Source organism: Lontra canadensis, unplaced genomic scaffold (assembly GCF_010015895.1).
Source record: "Lontra canadensis isolate GAN:19392208 unplaced genomic scaffold, GSC_riverotter_1.0 scaffold41, whole genome shotgun sequence".
NCBI lineage: Eukaryota > Metazoa > Chordata > Mammalia > Carnivora > Mustelidae > Lontra > Lontra canadensis.
In genome coordinates this window covers 5,856,782-5,876,946 of record NW_022631035.1, presented here as the reverse complement: position 1 = coordinate 5,876,946, position 20,165 = coordinate 5,856,782, and the positions used below count along the sequence as shown (strand labels likewise).

General features: G+C 45.3%; 1 protein-coding gene and 1 long non-coding RNA gene across 3 annotated transcripts; one reads left to right on the top strand and one right to left on the bottom strand.

Moving 5' to 3' along the window:
- The first annotated feature begins 17 nt into the window (after nucleotides 1-17).
- Nucleotides 18-8,145, top strand: LOC116875304. The gene is made up of 3 exons (XR_004384173.1): nucleotides 18-389; nucleotides 1,491-1,600; nucleotides 7,781-8,145. It is a non-coding gene; the product is annotated as an uncharacterized LOC116875304 (long non-coding RNA).
- JPT1 (Jupiter microtubule associated homolog 1) lies at nucleotides 3,054-19,636 on the bottom strand. 2 transcript variants are annotated; one of them, XM_032870650.1, is made up of 5 exons: nucleotides 19,439-19,636; nucleotides 11,006-11,148; nucleotides 10,556-10,653; nucleotides 9,491-9,509; nucleotides 3,054-3,323 (listed from the first exon to the last, which is right to left on the bottom strand). In XM_032870650.1, the coding sequence occupies exons 1-5, from the start codon at nucleotides 19,492-19,494 to the stop codon at nucleotides 3,175-3,177; spliced, it is 465 nt and encodes a 154-aa protein (XP_032726541.1). In that variant the 5' UTR covers nucleotides 19,495-19,636; the 3' UTR covers nucleotides 3,054-3,174. The 2 variants fall into 2 exon arrangements, with proteins under 2 accessions (XP_032726541.1, XP_032726542.1); XM_032870651.1 differs by lacking the exon at nucleotides 9,491-9,509.
- Nucleotides 19,637-20,165: the final 529 nt, after the last annotated feature.

Genomic DNA, 20,165 nt, shown 5'->3' with positions numbered 1-20,165 from the left:
GGCTGCGGCGGCGCGGGGCGGCCTGAGCGCGCGCCCGCGTGCCCGTCTGCCGCCCCCGACTCCGCAGTGGACGACCCCAGACCCTGCGAAGGCCTCAGGGCTCCTTAAACCTGTGGGGCTGGCGCGAGCCCCAGAATCCCGACTTCGACGCCCCGGGCCGCCGCCCTCCCTGCTTGTGGCGCCGGGCGCAGGAGCACGCGGGACGCGGGGCCGGAGCCTGCAGGGCCCGCAGCCTTCAGGGCCCGCCGCACGGGGGCGCCCAGCGCCTCTGAAGGGAAAGGACTGCTGAAGGGGGCGGGGCTCCCGGGACACGGACTCCGGCCGGAGTCGGGAGCGGCCGCTGTGAACGTCCAGTTCCACCCCGAGCGGACCACAGGCACCCAGCTCAGGTAATCGGGAGTGTCCTTTCTGCGGGAGGGACCTCTGCTCCGGAGTGGGGCGTTACAGCCCCATCTGGAGAACGCGGAGCGCTGCCAAGTTTTGTTGATGCTGCTTTGTAGGCTTCACGCCGTTTTCTGACTGTGTCCAAATAGATTTACCTGCGACTGTAAACTCGGGTTGGGTTAGGTGAGCGTCTCCCCGCAGTCTCCCACTGAGCGCCCCAGTGCTTCCAAACCAGTGTTAACAGAAGCACTGCAGCCTAGTGTCGTGTTCTAGAGCGATCTGATGAAAATGGCTTAGGACGCAGAATCGGCATAAGCAATAGGGAGTCCGCCACTGTTTTCCCCTCCTTCCCACTCACGTCCCACAACCTGAGTCCCAAAAGTCCAGACTGTCCACGAGATACTGCTTGTTCTGCCCTCGTCATTTTATGATTATTCGACTCCACTTTCAAGACCCTAAGTAGAAAATGTAACACCCTTAGTAAACATGTTTACATAGAACTTCCTGAAATCTGTTCTGATATCAGAATGACTGGGAGAACTTCCCTCCTTCACAATACTTGACTTTTGATGAGGCACTTATCTTAAAAACAAAACAAAACAAAAAACACTGAAGTTACGAATTGTGACACAAATCAGAGATGTCTCTTTTCCAGGATCCCCACCATTAGAAGGGTACAGGTAGGGTTCCTACCTCCCTCCTGTCCTAATAGAAACTGTAACTCAGGCTAGTGTTTGTAGGGCTAAACTGTTTTAGTGAAATTGGACAGATCCTGTAATAAAGCTGTTGACTTCTCCATTTTGCAAATGCTTTGCATCATAAGGGAGAAAAACTTAACACCCCCAGAACCTATAAACACCTTTATTTTCCCAAAGAAATATCCAGGAGTTCCAGTGAACCAGTGGTTATGCTTATCATCTCAAAAATCTCACTTTTTCAGAAAGGAAATTGGTCCCTAAATTACAAGACAAAAACCACAATTTAGTAGTGTAGCTAGACCTAAAAGCCAAGTCTTAATGCCCAATTAGGACATTTAATATAGTATGTTGACCTAGAACTTTCTGCCTAGAACCCAAGAGTTTTTTCCTTATCTTCTGTCTCCTCAGATCCTCATCCCTCTTTCTTTGGAGTCCTCTTCTGTAACCTCACACCACTGGGAGGCACCCTGCAAGATGAGAGGACTTAAAATCTTACATGTTACTGCCCGGCACAAAGGGTAGGTGGAGAATGTAAAATATAGTGGCTAATAATTGTTTTATCATTTATCCATACTACTCATGGATTTTATTACCATAGATACCATTTTGGTGCTTTGAACTCCTGCTGTGACTTTAAATCTGTTTTTTTATTTTTTATTTTTTTAAGATTTTATTTTTTTGACAGAGAGATCACAAGTAGAGAAGGAGGCAGAGAGAGAGGAGGAAGCAGGCTCCCCGCTGAGCAGAGAGCCCGATGCGGGGCTCGATCCCAGGACCCTGGGATGATAACCCGAGCGGAAAGCAGAGGCTTTAACCCACTGAGCCACCCAGGCTCCCTAAATCTGTTTTTCTTTTTAAGATTTTATATATTTCTTTGACGGAGACAGCGAGAGAGGGAACACAAGCAGGGGGAGTGGGAGAGGGAGAAGCCCGCTTCCCACCAAGCAGGGAGCCCAGTGTGGGGCTCAACCCCAGGATCCTGCGATCATGACCTGAGCTGAAGGCAGACGCTTAACGACTGACCCATCCAGGAGCCCCTAAACCTATTTTCTTTAGAGAGAAGCCCACTTCTCTGGGTTTTCATTAGTTTGTCTTGACTTGAATGACTCATCATCAATCCTTGGGCAACAGGATTTAGAGTAACAGAGAAAAAAGTAACTAAACAGGGAGAACATTGAAACAGTCTCAAAAAGATGACACAGGACACAATGTTTCAAAATTTGTACATTGTTTACTTTAAGCAACAGTCCAGGATTGTGAAGTACAACACACATTTCAAGGATACTTCAGTTCACGGTCAAGCACCAGCATCATGCACACAGCTTCAAGTTCCCAAAGAAGAGCGCTGCCCCCCTGGGGTCTGTTCACCACAAAGACCCACTTCTGTGTGGTCACCGCCCTTGCTTTGCTTACCACTTGGAATTTGTCAGCTTGAGCGTACATGGAAGCCTTCCTCTGCGTGAGAGCAGCGGGCTTAGCTCGTCAGTTGAGTTAGTATCTGGCTTATCTCTTAAGGTTCAAAAATGAAGAAGGCAGTTTTTTGCTTGGCAGGCAGCAAGGCATGAGGCGCAGGCCTCTACTTTCCATATGGCACAGGGAGATGCTTTTAGCAAAGGCCACTGACAAGGTAGGCCAACAATGAGTAGGTTTGGCATAAAGACAACCCTGTGTTTGGGGGCCTGAAGGAACGGTGCCTGTGGACTGTTTACTGGTCTGTCCAGTCAAGGCTTGGTCAACCCAAGTAAAGCTGACAAGAAAAGGGTTTTAAAAACCTCAGTACAAAAGATCCTCTAACACATTTGGAACCAAATTGTTCTTAAAAACACTGTACTAAGTGTCACAAAACTTTCCCTCCAATCTACTACTAGAAAACACTCATGCCATGGCCTACAGACCCAGAGGAATCAGGACAGAGAGAGAGAAACCTGTTCTTTGGGGGAGGAGAGGGGAGAAAAAAAAGACAGCAGTACATAAAGTGCTTCTTTTTTAATGAAACAAATCCAAAGGATGTACAGTCAGGCTCAAGTTGTGCAGTTCACAAGCATGGAGGAAACAAAAACAAACAAAACGACAGAGTTCAAGAGAATCTGAGCTAACCCAGGACGAGGCTGGACTTGCCACCGGGGGGATTTCTTCGGGACGGCACTGGGGCCGGAGCCACTGGGCTGGGCACAGGGGCAGCGGGCACAGGCTTCTCCTCACTCTGTCCCAGGCTGGCCTGCAAGTCTGTGTCCACGTTTTCTAGGAAAACAGAAGAAACAGGGCTAATTATTATTTCTAGGTAGAATGAAGAATCTTAAGATTTTCTTGAAGGATGGTTCAGATCATACCTAGAGATAACAAAACAAATCATACCTAAAGAAGGCAATAATCGTTCAACTATGTCCCCACAACCCAAAACCAACCACTGTCAGTCTTTTTGTCATATTTGTACCCAGGCGCTTTTCTATGTGTTTCTTTTCCAAAGTATACACAAATAGGAAGATGTATTTTGTTTTTTTTGTGGGTTTTTTTTTTTTTAAGGTTTATTTATTTGAGAGAGAGAGAGAGTGCAGGGGAAGGGGCAGAGGGAGAGGAAGAGAGAATCCTCAAGCAGGCTCCCTGCTTTGGCGCAGAGCCCGACATGAGGCTCGATCCCAGGACCCCAAGATCCTGACCTGAGCTGAAATCAAGAGTCAGATGCTTAACTGACTGAGCCACCCAGGAGCACCAGTTATTTGTAATGTTCTAATTTAAAATATTTACATCTTCAGGATGCTTGGGTAGCCTCACCTGGGGCTCCGTGCTCAGCAGGGAGACTGAGATCCTCTCCCTCTGGCCCTCCCCACTGCACTTTCTCTAAAATAAAAGAACATTACAGATAAGCCATAGGCCCCTCACCCCCAATCCACCTCCACGTGGGTCTCCTCTCCCTCCTCCCGGAGGGCCTACTACTAGTTGTATCTAGTCCCTTTGTTTAATGCGTATTTATATTTTATTCCCAACAGAGAATACATATTACTGTTTTTGTTGTTGTATTTGATATAAATGATATAAACTTACTTTTTTTACACTCTTAGACATTCACCCATATTTATACACCTGGTCATAATTCACCTTACTTAATTGCTTTATAGTATTTTATCCCATGAGTCAATATATTTGATATAATATAGTACTGTATTTGCTCTACTGATAGCAAAAAATGAACTGAAACAGATGCCCATGGGGATATGAGGGCTCCCATCTTCACATCTTCCCAAAAGGCTATGCCGTGCTCTACCCCAACCTTTGCACACCAACCATTTAGTAATCACCTCACTTTAAAATTTGCCAAACTGATGGGTGAAATGTTATTTCATTCCTGTTTGGTGTTACATTTCCATGATTACTAGGTGAGCTTAATTTTTTCTTTTCAAGTAGGCTCCACGCCCAGGGTGGAGCCCAATGCAGAGCTTGAACTCTTGACTCTGAGATCAAGACCTGAGCTGAGATCTAGAGTCGCCTGTGTGCGCTCTAACAAAAAACAAAAACAAAATGAGTTGGACGCTTAACTGACTGAGCCACCCAGGTGCCCCTCTGATTTCTTTTTCTAACCATAAAGATAATCCATTTTATTGACATCATTTATCAAAGAGTCTACCTTTCCCCTACTGACTTATAAATCTCCATTAATCAGGTCATTCCCATTTATATTAACTGGGTACTTTCCATGTCAAAGTCTTGAGAATTAGTGTATTATTACCCAACATCCTAGACATTGCTTGATCTACTAATCTGTGAAATTCCCAACAAACCTGTATTCTTATTGAGGCAGTTTCCAAACTTGGAAAAGTTTGTTTGTTTTCTTTCTCTTTTCTTTTTTTTTTTTTTTTTGGAAAAGTTTTTGTTCCAAGTCAAAAGTGACTGCACGGGTGCCTGGGTAGCTCAGTGGGTTAAAGCCTCTGCCTTTGGCTCGGGTCATGATCTCAGGGTCCTGGGATCGAGCCCTGCATCGGGCTCTGCTCAGGAGGGGGCCTGCTCCCTACCCCCTCTCTGCCTACTCTCTGTCAAATAAATAAATAAGATCTTAAAAATAATAAATTAATTAAAAAATTAAAAAGTGCAAAATGCTAGGCCTCATTTCGGTATTAAACCATCAAATTCAATTCAGGTGCATATTCTTTTTTTTAATTTATTTGACAGAGAGAGAGAGAGAGATCATAAGCCACCCAGGTGCCCCAAGAAATGTACTTTAAGTCCCTCAAAGACTAACCATTAAAAGTTCATGTTCCTAAAACCCCTTGTACCAAGTTTTGATTTAGCCAACTTTGATACCAATAAGTCCAAGGAGGAAGAGGTCTAAGATTGGAAACTCAACAAAAAAAAAAACTCTCAAAAATAGGGGCTCCTGGGTGGCTTAGCGGGTTAAGTGTCTGTCTTCAGTTCAGGTCTGTTCAGCGGGGAGACTGTGTCTCCCTCTCCCCCACCCCCCTGCTCGTACTTTCTTTCTCTCAAATAAATAAATAAAATCTTAAAAAAAAAAAGAAAAAAACCTCAGAAATATGCTACTGCTGCTCTTGACATTACCTTTTATGAACATTTGGAACTTTCTATAGAGGTAACATAACACATACAATGTTCTATACTATTATCAACCAGCAGTAAAAATCAGTCTGAAGCTTTCCAAATTGACAGCCCTTAAAACAACAATGGAGCAAGAAAGGGTCACCCCACCCCCCTCCGTTTCCCGTTGCCACACTTTGTTGCACAAGAAGCAGGATCAAAGGCATCAACATTAAGGACACAAGTCCTCTGATAAGTATCTCTTAAATATGTCCCATTTACTGTAAATACAAACAAAACCCAAAAACCGACATTCTGAAACAACCCAAGATGGATGATTACAGAGCATGAACTCCACTTGAGCCAGCCTATGGATTCAAGCAATTTTCTTGGTGCTGCTAGGACTTGGCCTCACCAGTACCCATGCTCTAACAGCTCCCCGTTGTCTGTCTGCATCAGGCAGTTAGGAGTACTTCCAAAGGAAACAGCTCATTACCTTGCAGCCCTACCGTGGTCATTTATTTTCATAAAATGATTTTTATTTTTACTTTTTTTTTAAAAGGTTTTATTTATTTATTTATTTATTTATTTGACATAGAGAGAGAAATCACAAGTGGGCAGAGAGGCAGGCAGAGGTAGAGGGGAGCAGGCTCCCCACTGAGCAGAGAGCACAATGCGGGGCTTGATCCTAGGACCCTGAGATCATGACCTGAGCCGAAGGCAGAGGCTTTAACCCACTGAGCCACCCAGGTACCCCTTTAAGACTCTTTTTAAAGTGATCTCCACACCCAACGTGGGGCTTGAACTCACAACCCCAAGATCAAGAGTTCTATGCTTCACGGACTGAACCAGCCAGGCGCCCCTCCATTAAACGATTTATTTTATTTTATTTATTTATTTATTTATTTTTAAATTTTAGGTAGGTTCCATGCCCAATGTGGGGCTCGAACTCATGACCCCGAAATCAGGAGTCTCATGCTCCACTGACAGAGCCAGTCAGGAGCCCCTCCATAAAATGATTTTTAGATAAATCAAGCTCACACCCACCAATCTTATGTCTGTCTTTCATTATTAAGGGAACAGTTTTGTCTTTCATGACTAGATAATATGCCAAGAAAGAAAAAAGAAAAAAAAAAAAAAAAGCACATATGAAGAATAAACAATTCTTAATTTAATTTAAATGCTCCTTTGTCTACTCAGAACTACTCCAGCCAGAAAAAATAAGGCTAGTCTGTTACTCCATCCCTTTAGTCTATAATGAGACAAGTACAGGAACTGAGAATAAGGCTTTAGAAACTTACACAGAGGGGCGCCTGGGTGGCTCAGTGGGTTGAGCCTCTGCCTTTGGCTCAGGTCATGATCTCAGGGTCCTGGGATCGAGCCCCGCATCGGGTTCTCTGCTCAGCGGGGAGCCTGCTTCTCCTTCTCCCTCTGCCTGCCTCTCTGCCTACTTGTGATCTCTATCTCTCTGCCAAATAAATACATAAAATCTTTAAAAAAAGAAAAGAAACTTACACAGGACCTGACAGAGAAAGCTTCTGTCTGTTGAATCTAATAACTGAAAAATGGGACTTTAAACACAAACACATCTACTAGAATAGCTAACTTATATACTCCTGACTTCTCTTTCTTCCTCGGCACATCAATGAGCTCACTGAACGGACACATCAGAGTAAATGATAAAGTGGTTTATTATAAGGATGAAAGAATTAGAGCGTCGAGAAGTGCAGCAGACTGTCTAACTTGCCTGAAGGCGGGAAAGACTTCGACCTAAATCCCATGGACCTTCTCCCTCCGCTACAGATTTCCCACGTGCTCCCTTTAGCCATTGCTGTATTTCATTTCCCAAAAGAGGGAGGCAATTTTCCTTATACCCAAACAAAATCTGTCTTATTTAAACTGAGTAGGAACAAAGAAAAAAATAAACTGAGTAGAGTAGCTTGACTTTGAAGTAAACCTGGCAACAGGACTGGGGTTGACCTCTCTGCCACCAGGCGGATCTTGAATCGTTATGCCCCTTGTCATTTCATGACAAACGAACTAAAAGTAAAGACTTGTCATACTACACAACTTAGGGTGCTGTTTACCTGAAGAATCTCTAATAAACTGAACGGGGGTGAGAGGGGAGTCATTATTAGCAGGAATAATGACACATTTTTTCCTAACTTCATCAGGGGCTCTCACATATTTCTTCAGGCTCCGCAGATGACTAACTCCATCTCCTGTCCAAAAGTGGGGACTAAAGATGAGCTGATTCTTGCTAAGTCAGGTCTGATGTGGAAGTACTTCAGAACATGGAAAGCAGCAAAACTGAAAAGCCCTGAAGATTTCTTTACCTCCAGAAGAATCTCTGCGAACGGAACACACTGGACACGAACAATAACATCTTCAGTCCAGTGAGAAAGTGACTCGTGCACTGAGGAGAAACCCTGGTAACGCTCACAAAGGTTCAGGAGATCCTTCTCCCACCACTCCCACCAAGAAACACTGTCTGAGGGGCGCCTGGGGGGCTCAGTCCATGAAGCGTCTGCCTTCAGATCAGGTCCATGATCCCAGAGTCCTGGGATCGAGCCCTGCATCGGGCTCCCTGCCCAGCAGGGAGTCTGCTTCTCCCCACTCCCTCTGTTGCTCCCCCCGCCCCCGCTCATGTTCTGTCTCTCTAAAATAAATAAATAAGGGGCGCTTGGGTGGCTCAATGGGTTAAGCCTCTGCCTTCAGCTCAGGTCATGATCTCAGGGTCCTGGGATCGAGCCCCAAATTGGGCTCTCTGCCTGCTTGTGATCTCTCTCTGTGTCAAATAAATAGATAAAATCTTCTTTAAAAAATTTAAAAATAATAAATAAATAAATAAAATCTTTAAGAAAAGAAGAGAAGAGAAAAGAAAAAGAAGGGGAGGGAAGGGAAGACAGAGAGGGCCGGAGAGGAATCTGGTTCTTAAACCTGTTCTATGGAACAGCTGCCTCACAGAGTGTAATGGTAGGAAGAGGTCCTGAGGAAGCAGCCTCTTCCTTCTGGACCAGACAAGGCCTTCCGGCGGCTGCATTTCACTGAGTCAACTTTCACCTGATTCCTACTGCCTGACACACACGAGCCTTTCATTGCGCGCAGAAGTAATTCTCTGGCACTTGTTAAGGAAGATTCAATAAATACTTCAAAGATTGACTATCATTAAATAAATGATTATAGCTCATTTCCACATATAATTGGTAACATGGATGCTGAGAATTCACATCTGCCCCCTAAATCATCATCTGTAAGATCACAGAGGTACCCGTGTCTTGCTAAATAAGCACCTGAGCATAAAAATCAAACAAACTTGGTCATTAAATGCTGTGGGCCAAGCTTGAAATGCCAGCACTTATTACTAAAAAGCTCTTATTAAGAGTAACAGACACTGGGGCGCCTGGGTGGCTCAGTGGGTTAAGCTTCTGCCTTCAGCTCAGGTCATGATCCCAGAGTCCTGGGATCGAGCCCCACATCAGGCTCTCTGCTCAGCAGAAACCTGCTTCCTCCTCTCTCTCTGCCTGCCTCTCTGCCTACTTGTGATCTCCATCTATCAAATAAATAAAATCTTAAAAAAAAAAAAAAAAAAGAGTAACAGACAACAGCCTGACTACTGGACACATATTCGTGAAAGACTCTCCGTTTCCCCTCCCTGCTGCATTTCTGACATGGCGCTCACCGCAGCAGATATACATGCAGCCGTGTTCACTAACTTCCCGGTTTCATTTTTCTTTCCTGCGAACCCAGAGCATGCAGGCACTTGGGGCAAAGCCAGGTTTCACTCCCCAGTCTCTTTCCCCAAGACACGATTTCAATTTCAAATTACAATCTATGCTAAAACCATTTACAGAACCAGAAACTGGGGCTTCAGGAGGACTCACCATGAATGTCGCCTTCTCCCTGGAAAAGAAAAGAAATTTAAAGTTTAGTTCAGTTTTTATTTTTATTTAATTTTTTTTAATTTATTTTTTTAGTAATCTCTAGCCAACATGGGGCTCAAACTCAGGACCCTGAGATCCAGAGTCACATGCTCTTCTGACTGAGCCAGCCAGATGCCCCTAAAAATTTACTCCAGATTTTAATTTTATAACAAGCAAATAAAGCAGTCACGGTTCTGATAGGCTACTATCTGTTTGAAACCAAATGCGAAATTTCATTTTGATGCAGTCAAGTTCAGGGTCAGGCCGCAACACGGTAACATTACAACCTTTAGTTACTTTTGGACAATGCTGAACAAAAATGCTACATGACAGGTTGCCCCAGTGCCAGCAATATCCAACACACCAAAAAACGTTAACATTTACGCCAATGACCTAATATCAATTAGGATTTCAGAGGATCCTTTAATCAGAATGGGAAACTGGTAAATTTATCCTTCCATTCTCTCTCTCCTTTCTCTTTATCTAGCTGTTGAAGGGCCTCTATAAATTCCAAAGTCCCACACAGGTCTCTCCACACTTGCACCGCTGATGCCTCTGTGTGCTCTGAGGTCCCTGCTTACAGGCTTCCAGACACATCCCTGGGGGCACTGGGACCATGGTCCTCTGCAGACAACTGAGGGTAAAGCCCCCGCTGGAGTCTCCTGGAGTTCAGCTCAGAACAACTGGGCAATGTTTGCCAACAACAGGAACAATCTCTGAATTCACAAATGCTACTACATATGAGTTACGTAGGAACTAAGCGTGCTCCATTAGTTCCCAAAATCAATAGTGAAGGAGAGAGACTAATCCTACTGGTAGAAGAGACATCTGAACAGACCCAGATCATGTCACTTCACTTTTCCGACTTTATTCTTTATCGATCTTCCATTCCCAATATGGCCTCCGTCCCTCTCCTAATTATGTCAGACTCCAGTGGCAAAACTGAAGCTCTTAGTACAACAGGAGAGAAGTGAATTTCTAAACTGTATTAACCTCAAAGCCCTTGTCCCATGTTGTCACACTGACCTTCAGATCTAAGAAGTCTCCAGCGTTCGCTTCAGAAGAGTTCCTTCTCTGGGGTCCAGATGACTCAGAATCCTGTCGGCCACCACTAGACTTGGCACCTGAATTAAACCAGACTTTCTTGAGGAATGGACAGAACTTAAGCGAAAACACTGCTTTCATGAGTGATGTTCGTGTTAGTCTCATATACAAAACGAGCTAACACCGTTAGGAGGGTTAACTGAGAGCTTAAAAATTCTACCAACTAACCCAATTTGACCCCAGTCCCCATTCCGACCCCTCAAGACTCAGTAGTTGCCACTTTTTGGTCCCAGTCTTTCCTCCACTGATAAGCTTTAACTGTTGTTGATCTCATTATGGTTGAGCTGGATTTTGCTCATCACAGAAAACCAATTGTAGTTATTCATGCTGGGTCCGTCCCTTTTGACCAGTGACCACAGATATAAGCAGTACCTGCCGACTTGGCCCATGAAGGAGGATTTTCCTCAGGTGTCCCAAAGATGCTAGATGCCATTTTGTTCCTCCTCACAGGCTGTTCTGTTGGTTCATCAAAGCCTAATGAAAAATTGGATCCACCGCCTGGAGGCCGCAAAACCCTTGGAATAATGGCAAAACATCCATTTCAGGTCATACCAAAACACTTCTCGGCATAAATGTCTTCAAACCCCTTTCATTTCATTTCCCTCACCCATTTGTTCCTCCCACCCACCCCCCAACAAGGGAGAGGAATTGATTCATCATGGTATAAATTCGGTACTGGATCACACCAGTCAGAATGGCCAGTAGTAGACAGACAAGAAACAACAGTGTTGACAAGGATGTGGAGAGAAAGGAACCCTCACGCATGGTGTTGGTGGGAATGTAAACTGATGCAGCCACTGTGGAAAACAATATGGAGGGTCCTGAAAAAACTGATAATAGAAATACCATATGACCCAGTAATTCCACTCTGGATATCTACCGGAACAAAACAAAAACACTCATTTGGAAAATATATGCACCCCTAAGTTTACTGCAGCATTATTTACAACAGCCAAGGTATGGAAGCAACCCAAGTGTCCACTGATAGATGGATAAAGCAGATCTGGTACAGACAGATGCACAGTGGGGTATTACGCAGCCATAAACAAGAATGAAACCTCGCCACTGGAGACAATGTGAAAGGATGCAGAGGATATGATGCTAAATGAACTAAGTCAGACAGAAACAAATACTACGTGATTTCACTTTATGCGGAACCTAAAAAACCAAACCAAATGAACAAACAAAAAAAACCCAGAAACAAACTCACAAACACAGAGAACAAACTGGCCAGAGGGGAAAGGGTGGGGGGATGGATAAACAAGGTGAAGGGGATTAAGAGGTACCAATTTCCAGTTATGAAATAAATAAGTCACAGGATAAAAAGTACAGCAAAGGGAATATACTCAATGTTGTAACAGATTTGTGTGGGGACCCACGGTGACACCAGTCACCATGGTGGGCATCTCATAGTGTATAGAATTGTCGAATGCTGTATGGTACACACCTGAGACTAATATAATACTGTATTGTCAACTATTCTCAATAAAAAGACTTAATATTTGCAGTAAGGTTGTCTGACACCCAGGGCAGCTGAAACAGCCTGGTTCATGTCCCCTTTTAACAAACACCTAACAGACCTCGCCTAATAGGCGTGGCTGGATATATTGGCAAAGAAGTTTGGAAGCACATCTTGTGAGTTATGTATTCATAACGCACTTCCACTTTTATTTTCAACAAAACTAAAACGCAAGAGTACACATGTAAAAGTTGATCATTTTAGAAACCCAAGGAAAGCTGATGATAGTCTCCTCCTGTCTTGGCGTCACCAGCGAGCACCATTTACATACCTGTAAGGCACGCAGTGTTCTCACTAGTAAAGACAAGGGACCGGCCACAGGAGGAAGTCCAAACGAGACACAGGCATAAGACTCCCAGCATCTTCGATTACCAGGCACCACTGGACACCCTCTACAGCTTTCAGTTCAGCAAGGAAACCCAGCACTTGGACATTTCCAGAGCTTCCTGTCTTGGATTGATCAATGTTCCCCCTCCCTGGAAGAACTCAATTTAACTTGTCCCGTCACTACTCAGAAAGAGAAATGGACGTGGTCTTATGGGATGATTTTCTAACTACTGATCCTATTCCGTTATTGGGGACAGGAGTAGTCTGGTCTCCTACTTCTTCTTAAGTCAGTTTGAGAACTATTTTTACAGGAGGATGTCCAAGTCATCCAAGTTTCCAAATAAATAACAGTTTTCATTTGCATACAGCTCCTTACATTAGAAAACGAAGGAAAAATTAAACACTTACGGGGTAAATTCCCTTCTAAGTACCCCTCTAAGGGCATTCCAAGTCTTGATTTTTTAAAAACTACTGTTGCATGCTAAATGTTTTCTCACTTCCATTATTTTTTCCTTCAGCGCATACATCATTGAAGAGTACATTTATATGTTTCCAAACATAGGGGTCTTTCTGGTTTATTAATTTCTAGCTTTTAACTATAACACAGACAACTGCCTGTATGACATGAGTCCTTTGAAATTTGAGGAAAGGTGCTTTTAAAGCCTAATATGTGGTCAACTTAAGAAATCTATATATGCTTGAAAAGAACGTGTATTTGCCAATGTTCTATAGGTCTACTAGGATAAAGCCTGCTAATTGTGAGTTGTTCTAATCTACTGATTTTTAAGTATGTTTTATCACTTAAGGAGAGAATCTATTAACAATTCCTACTACAATGAAGAGTGTGTCAGTTTCTCCTCAGAATTTTGTCAGGAGTTTTCTCCCAAAAAGACTGCCACTGGGGACCCCTGGGCAGCTCAGATGGTTAAGTGTCCGACTCACTTTCAGCTCAGGCCATGAGCTGAGGGTCGCCGGGTAGAGCCCCTGAGCCCACGCTCAGCAGAGGTCTGCTTGAGGATTCTCACCCTCTCCCTCTGTCCCTCCCCCCACTCACGCGTGCACTTCTTCTGTCTCTAAAATAAACAAATCTTTAAAGCAGAAAAAGGTGCCTGTTTAGCTCAGTCAGTAGTAGATCATGTGATTGTCGATCTTGGGGTTGTGAGTTCAAGACCCATGTTGGGTGTAGAGATTAATTAAAAATTAAAAAAGTAGAGGGGCGCCTGGGTGGCTCAGTGGGTTAAGCCTCTGCCTTTGGCTTGGGTCATGATCTCAGGGTTCTGGGATCGAGCCCTGCATCGGGCTCTCTGCTCAGTGGGGAGCCTGCTTCCTCCTCTCTCTGCCTGCCTCTCTGCCTACTTGTGATCTCTATCTGTCAAATAAATAAATAAAATCTTAAAAAAAAAAAAAGTAGAGGAATCACAAGAGGAAAATGGGACAAAAGGTACTAACAGGCAATTTAAAAATGTGGGTAGCCTCTAAACATTAAAAATGCAATCCCACTAGTAAATAAATGAAATTTTAAAAAAGGATAGGGGTGCCTAGGTGGCTCAGTGGGTTAAACTTCTGCCTCGGCTCAGGTCATGATCTCAGGGTCCTGGGATCAAGCCCTGCATAGGGATTTCTGCTCAGCGGGGAGCCTGCTTCCCCCCCACCCTCACTCTCTGCCTGCCTCTCTGCCTACTTGTGATCTCTCTCTCTGTCAAATAAATAAAATCTTTAAAATTTTTTAAAAATAAAAATAACAATAAATAAAACAAAGGGATATGTATTTTGCTTATTAGACTGATAAATATGAAAAAATGCCAATTTCCAGCATTAATTAAAGTATGAGAGTATAAATCTCTACAAACTTTCTTTTAAAAAAATACTTTTTTTATTAATTTGAGAGATACAGACAGCAAGAAGCACAAGCAGGGGGGAAGGCAGAGGGAGAAGGATAAACAGACTCACTGCTGAGCCGGGAGCCCAACGCAGGGTTCGATCCCAGGACCCTGAGATCATGACCTGAGCCGAAGGCTGACGCTTTACCATCTGAGCCACCCAGATGCCCCAAATTTGTACAAGCTTTCTAAAGGATATTTTGATAGCATATGTCAACTGTTTGCTTTTTATATGAACTGGCATTTCTACTTCCAGAAATTATCCTTATGGGATAACCAGAAATATGTACAAGGACACTCCTATAAAAATGTTAATCTATAAATAAAATTGGTAATACCCTAACTGGCCCTTAGTAGGGGTTTAGTTATCCAAGCATGTCCATACAACAGAAAGCTGTATACATCAGGGTCAGATTTACCTTCACTGGTAGATGTCAGAAGTTATTCAAAACAGAGTGAATGAAAAACGTTGGAAAACAGAAGGGCAATCATGTGTTCCATAGAACAATGTATATACAGAGAGATACACTTATCTAGCTGTGTGACCTTGGGAAAACTGCTTACCCTCTCTCTATGCTTTGGTTTTCTCTGCAAAAAGAAGAGGTTCACGGTAGCTGACTTGTAAGGCTATTCTAAGGATAGCCTGTAGACTGTGCCTAGAACAGAACCTGGAACACAGATGGCTACGAGGTACTGTCATCAGAACTAGACATAAAGGCCTGAAAGCACAAACACCACAATGTTATCCAGGGTTTGTGCTTTCGGATGGAATTTCAGGTGAATTTCAGTGTCCTGTTTTATACTTCATATTCTTCTGGATTGCTATTAATCTAAAATTCTTTTTAAGATTTTATTTATCTGATAGAGAGCACAAGCAGGGGGAGTGGCAGGCAAAGTGAGAAGCAGGCTCACTGCTGAGCAAGGAGCCCCACGTGGGGTTCGATCCCAGGATCCTGAAATCATGACCCGAGTCACAGGGAGACGTTTAACCCACTGAGCCACCTAGGGGCCCCATTTTATTTATTTTTTTTTTTTTTTAAGATTTTTTTTTTTTAAGTAATCTCTATATTCAATGTGGAGCTTGAACTCACAAACCCAAGATCAGGAGTCCCATGTTCCACCAACTGAGCAGGAGCTCCAGTCTAAATTTCTTTTAATGGCAGCTTCTGGGTCCCGGAATTCCCAGACACTCCTTCTATCAACAGTCCTAGCTTTCCCACTGGCCACAGCGTGTGCTTGTCTGTGCAGACCCCTGTGCCCTCGCATCTTACAACTGAAACCCTGGCTCCTCTGCTCCCTCGGGTGCAGCGGACCCTGGTCTGCGCTCCCTAACGCCGCACCCCTTCCTACCTTGTTCCTCTTCCCCGCAAACTAGCAGGAGCAAGCCTTGGTTAAGCCCAGGCAGGACTGAGGAGATGTGACCAACAGCAGGGCTCTCCGTCTTATCTAGATCTTACCTTCTTCACCAATCCAGCCGAGCCCCTTTCCTCACCTTTCCCTGAATAGTTGGTTAATCTCCACTTTGAGGTATTTACTCCCATTTTTACTCCGGCCTAGAGCACTCTCTACCCTTTCTTCAAGGGCTCTTCAAAACCTAGCCCATCTCTTAAACCTCCACGTCCTCCATAAAGTCGATCAATAGAACCCTCCATAGGCTCAAAGAGTATCAGGTCGTACATGGAGGAAAGGAAGGCAGATCCTCTCCTAATGGTGTTAAGTGCCCGAGAAAGTAAATGTCTTTGGCCTGTGGGTCATGCAGTCTTTTTTCTACCCCCCAAGAATTTGTTTATTTGACAGAGAGAGAGAAAGAATACAACCAGGGGGAGTGGGAGAGGGAGAAGCAGCTCCCCACTGAGCAGGAGCCCGATGTGGGGCTCGATCCCAGGACCCTGGTATCATGACCTGAGCCAAAGGCAGAGGTTTAATGACTGAGCCACCCAGGCACCCATGGGTCATGTGGTCTTTGGAACTATTCAGTCTGTCATGTAGCACAAAGGCAGCCACAGACAATCTGAAAATGAATGAGCACAGCTCTGTTCAAATCAAATTTTATTTACAAACATTGCATTTGATTTTCATGTAATTTCCACAAGTCAAGAAATGAATCTTTTTTTTTTTTTACAACCATTTATGAATATAAAAAATCAGGCACCCGCTACATTTGGCCCTTGGGTGATAGTTTGCTGGGCTCTGTTCTATCTAATTCAACAGCCTCACTTTTAATGGCTCAGTTGGTTAAGCGTCTGACTGTTTCAGCTCAGGTCACGGTCTCATGGGTTGTGGGACTGAGCCCCATATCTGGCTCCGTACCCAGCAGGGAATCTGCTTGAAATTCTCTCTTTCCCTCTCTATCTACCCCTCTGCCCACTCGCTCTCACTCTCTCTCAAATAAATAAATCTTAAAAAAAAAAAAAAGGCAAGTGTATCCAGGCATACATTTTATAAAGATGATAATTGTAGGTTTATTTAATTAAGCCGCTTAAATCATAATTAAAGGTGTGTTATAAATTCTTAATAGGCTTTCTCTCATGTTAAAGTTTGAAGCAACCAGCTTTTTATCCCTTGTTCCCCAAATCAACAAAGACACCTGAAATAAAATCAAAATTATCTTGCTTCAATATCATCCCCTTCACTCCCTAGAGAGTAGAATGATTTTTTTCCTTTCCATAATTAAACCCTCATGAATTATTTTACCAAGATGAAAATCTCCAGAACCCTAACAGGCTGGGAAGTATTTTGGGGTGTTAAAAAAAAAAGGGAAAAAAAAAAAAAGAATACTAGCACCCGAACACCAGCTTAAAAAGAAAGTCAAAGCCCTGAGCACCCAACTTTTTAAAGGTCTCTGTTCCTCCCACAATAGCAGGTAATACCTACTCCGATGACGTCATTGTTGTAGAGCCCATTTGTAACAGTGAGATATCCCCAAACAAAGGATTTGGATCATAAGACAGAAATTATTTCAGTTTAATTTGTTAAGATCCTCCTATTCTTTCTGAACTAAACCAGGATTACATATTTGAGACTCAACAAAAATGTGCCCATGAACTATGGATAGCAATTTTTTAAAAATTACTTTCTCTTTCTTCTTTCTTTAAACCCCAGAGTTCGCACGTGATCTTTGCAGATCATTCCCCTACTAGCCTAAATTTATAATGTGCTTATAGAGCCAGGAAAATGTTACTGCAGAAACAAGTGGAGAATTCGGTGAGATTACAGAGGAAGGAAAGGTAAGAAGTAAACACAAGGACAAAGCTCTAGTCCTGATATCACAATATTGGAGGGAAACTGATGACAAAAGGTGAATGAAAACATTTATTCTGCAAAACGAAAAAATCACTCCTGTCTCACATTTCCAATATACATATCAAAAAACTAGCATGAGGATTCATTTGACCTGGTTACTGAAATTCTTTATGAAGCACTAAACAGAACTTAACCCCAAAAGATAATACCTGATTTTTTTACATGATGTGTCGATTTTCACATTCCAATCACTACAGTCTGACCAGCACAAAGTTGACCACATGGCACAAAAGAAAAACCAAGGTTCAGTGTGTTCCATTGCCCTCTGAAAAAAATGATCTCATTGCAAGGATGACAACAGAAGAGGGAGTGACCAGTATTTTCATAGGTCTGTCCTAATCAAGGTCCCCAACCTGCCAGGACCAACCAATTTATAGTTTTTTAAATCTTTCCCACTCTTTTCTACATTGTATAAGGGAAAGGAATGAGTTGAAAAGGGATGTCAACCTCCCGCCCAAGACTCACTGCTGAGCCCAGTTTTTTGTCCCCAAGTTCTCCAACCCCAGTGAAGCACTATTTCACAGCCGTCTTCTTAGCCCCACAAAATGGCTCCCTTTGTGCCACTTGCCCAGGACCCCAAGGCTGATCGCACACGACAGCAGGTCGTGATCAATGAACAGATGCCCAGAAAAAGTGGAACCTAAGCTTCCTACAAGCCTTGAGCAGGATCCCAGAAATGTCTGTATCCACCTTAAAAGAACAGTGTGCAATTAGCCGAGACAATGTGGACACCTTCCACCGATTACAGACTCTTTCACCAAGTCAGGCAAGGGTTTGGAAAAGGGTTCCCGTCCAAACACCCAGTGTCCTCTTCCCCAAATGCGGTAGCAAGACTGGCCAGAAAGGCCCTGGCTTCCCAGGTGGAGACAGTACGGAAGAGACAATGGATGTCTCCGGCCCCGCCCAAGAACAGGAAACCTCCTCCAGCTCGGGAACCCGGGCCAGCGACGAACTCATTTGGCAAACGTCAAAGGGGTTAGGGAAAGAGGTGGGATGCAAAGACCGAGGTCCGAAGGTTTGAGCGCAGAAAACCCACTCGGACTGGCTCACCACCCACCCGCGTCTTTCGCGTTCGGAGGTGGGCGCGGGAGGGGAAGGAGCAGGGTCTTTCCTTTGTTAGCGGAGGGGAAGCACTTCGCAGAGGACTGACGGCTGGGTCCCGGACGGGCGTGGGGGTCGCAATGACCAGCCCCGCCCGACCACAAATGCCACCTGCCGGGCGGGCCCCAGCGGGCAGGAGCCCGCAAGACTCGATCGCTGCGGCCGCAAGAGGTGACAGCCGCACGGGGCGCGGGGCCGCCACCTGCCCCGGGCCAGAGGCATGAGCGCGTGGCCAGGGGTGGGACAATGGGGCCTGACCGGGGCGCCCCGGGGGCTGCCCAAGCACCTGGGGGCCAAGACCACCGCCCTGAAGCCGGGCCAGCCGCGCCGCAAAGGGAAGGAAGCGAACCGTCTCCGCGTGGCCTGACTACCAAAATCCCGCAGCACTGCGAGGGCGAGCGGCCCCGGCCCTCCTCCGCCGACCCCTCGCTCGGGGGCCAGGAATGAATGGGAGAGGAGCGGGAATCGGGCGGGGCTGGCGCGCCGGGCTTGCGGGACGGCACAAAGACGGAGCCGACGGCCGAGCACCGCCGCCCGCCCCGGCACGAGCACGGCGCCCGAGGCACGTTACCGCCAACGACCGGCCCCCCGGCCTCAGTGGCCCCACCGGGCAGCGGCCCTCCCGCCCCTGCTCCCCGACCTCCTCGTGGGGCGGGTGCGGCCCCGCAGCCTCACCGGGAGCTATTCCTGCTGTTGGGATCGACTCCCTTGAAGGTGGTGGTGGTGGTCATGGTGCCGAGGAGCGAGGTAGGCTAGAGCCGGAGCAGAGCGCTGAAAGGGTCGGGTCCGAGGGGCGCAGAATTGCTCCCCACCCCACCGCCAGCGACCGCTGCAGGAGCCTCCGCCACCGCCTGCCTCGCCGGCCGCAGCCTTTATAAGGCTCTAAAAAGCCCGCCCCCACCCCGCCGGTATTGGCCAATTCAAATAGCCTTTTTCGTTCCTATTGGCTCCCTGGAGTGCCAAGCATCGTGCGGCACCTCGACGGGCTGCCGTGGCCCCAGGTCAGCCTAAACCCGCCCCCTTCCTGGTCAGGGTGTCTTTAGAAGTTCCCCCTCCCCCACCCCCAAATCTCGGTGATGATTGGACAAAAGGACGAACCTGCCCCGCGCTGGGCACAAGTTGTGCTCGCTGTCACTTAAGGAAGTTACCTGACCAAGGAAAAACTCGCCCTGGGCGAGTTGGAACCCACAAGCCGAGGACAGATTTGTCTTTACCATTACTTAACTTGCCTTACTCACGGAGAGACAGTAAGGCACGCTCCTTAAGGGATGAAAATTACTGCCACAAACTGACATTCATTGAATACCTACTGTGTGTCCCGTTTGGCAAGATGACAGTCTCAAAACAGCAGCACTATGAGTCAGCAACAGAAAGCAAGCCAAGATGATCCCTTTTCAAACGA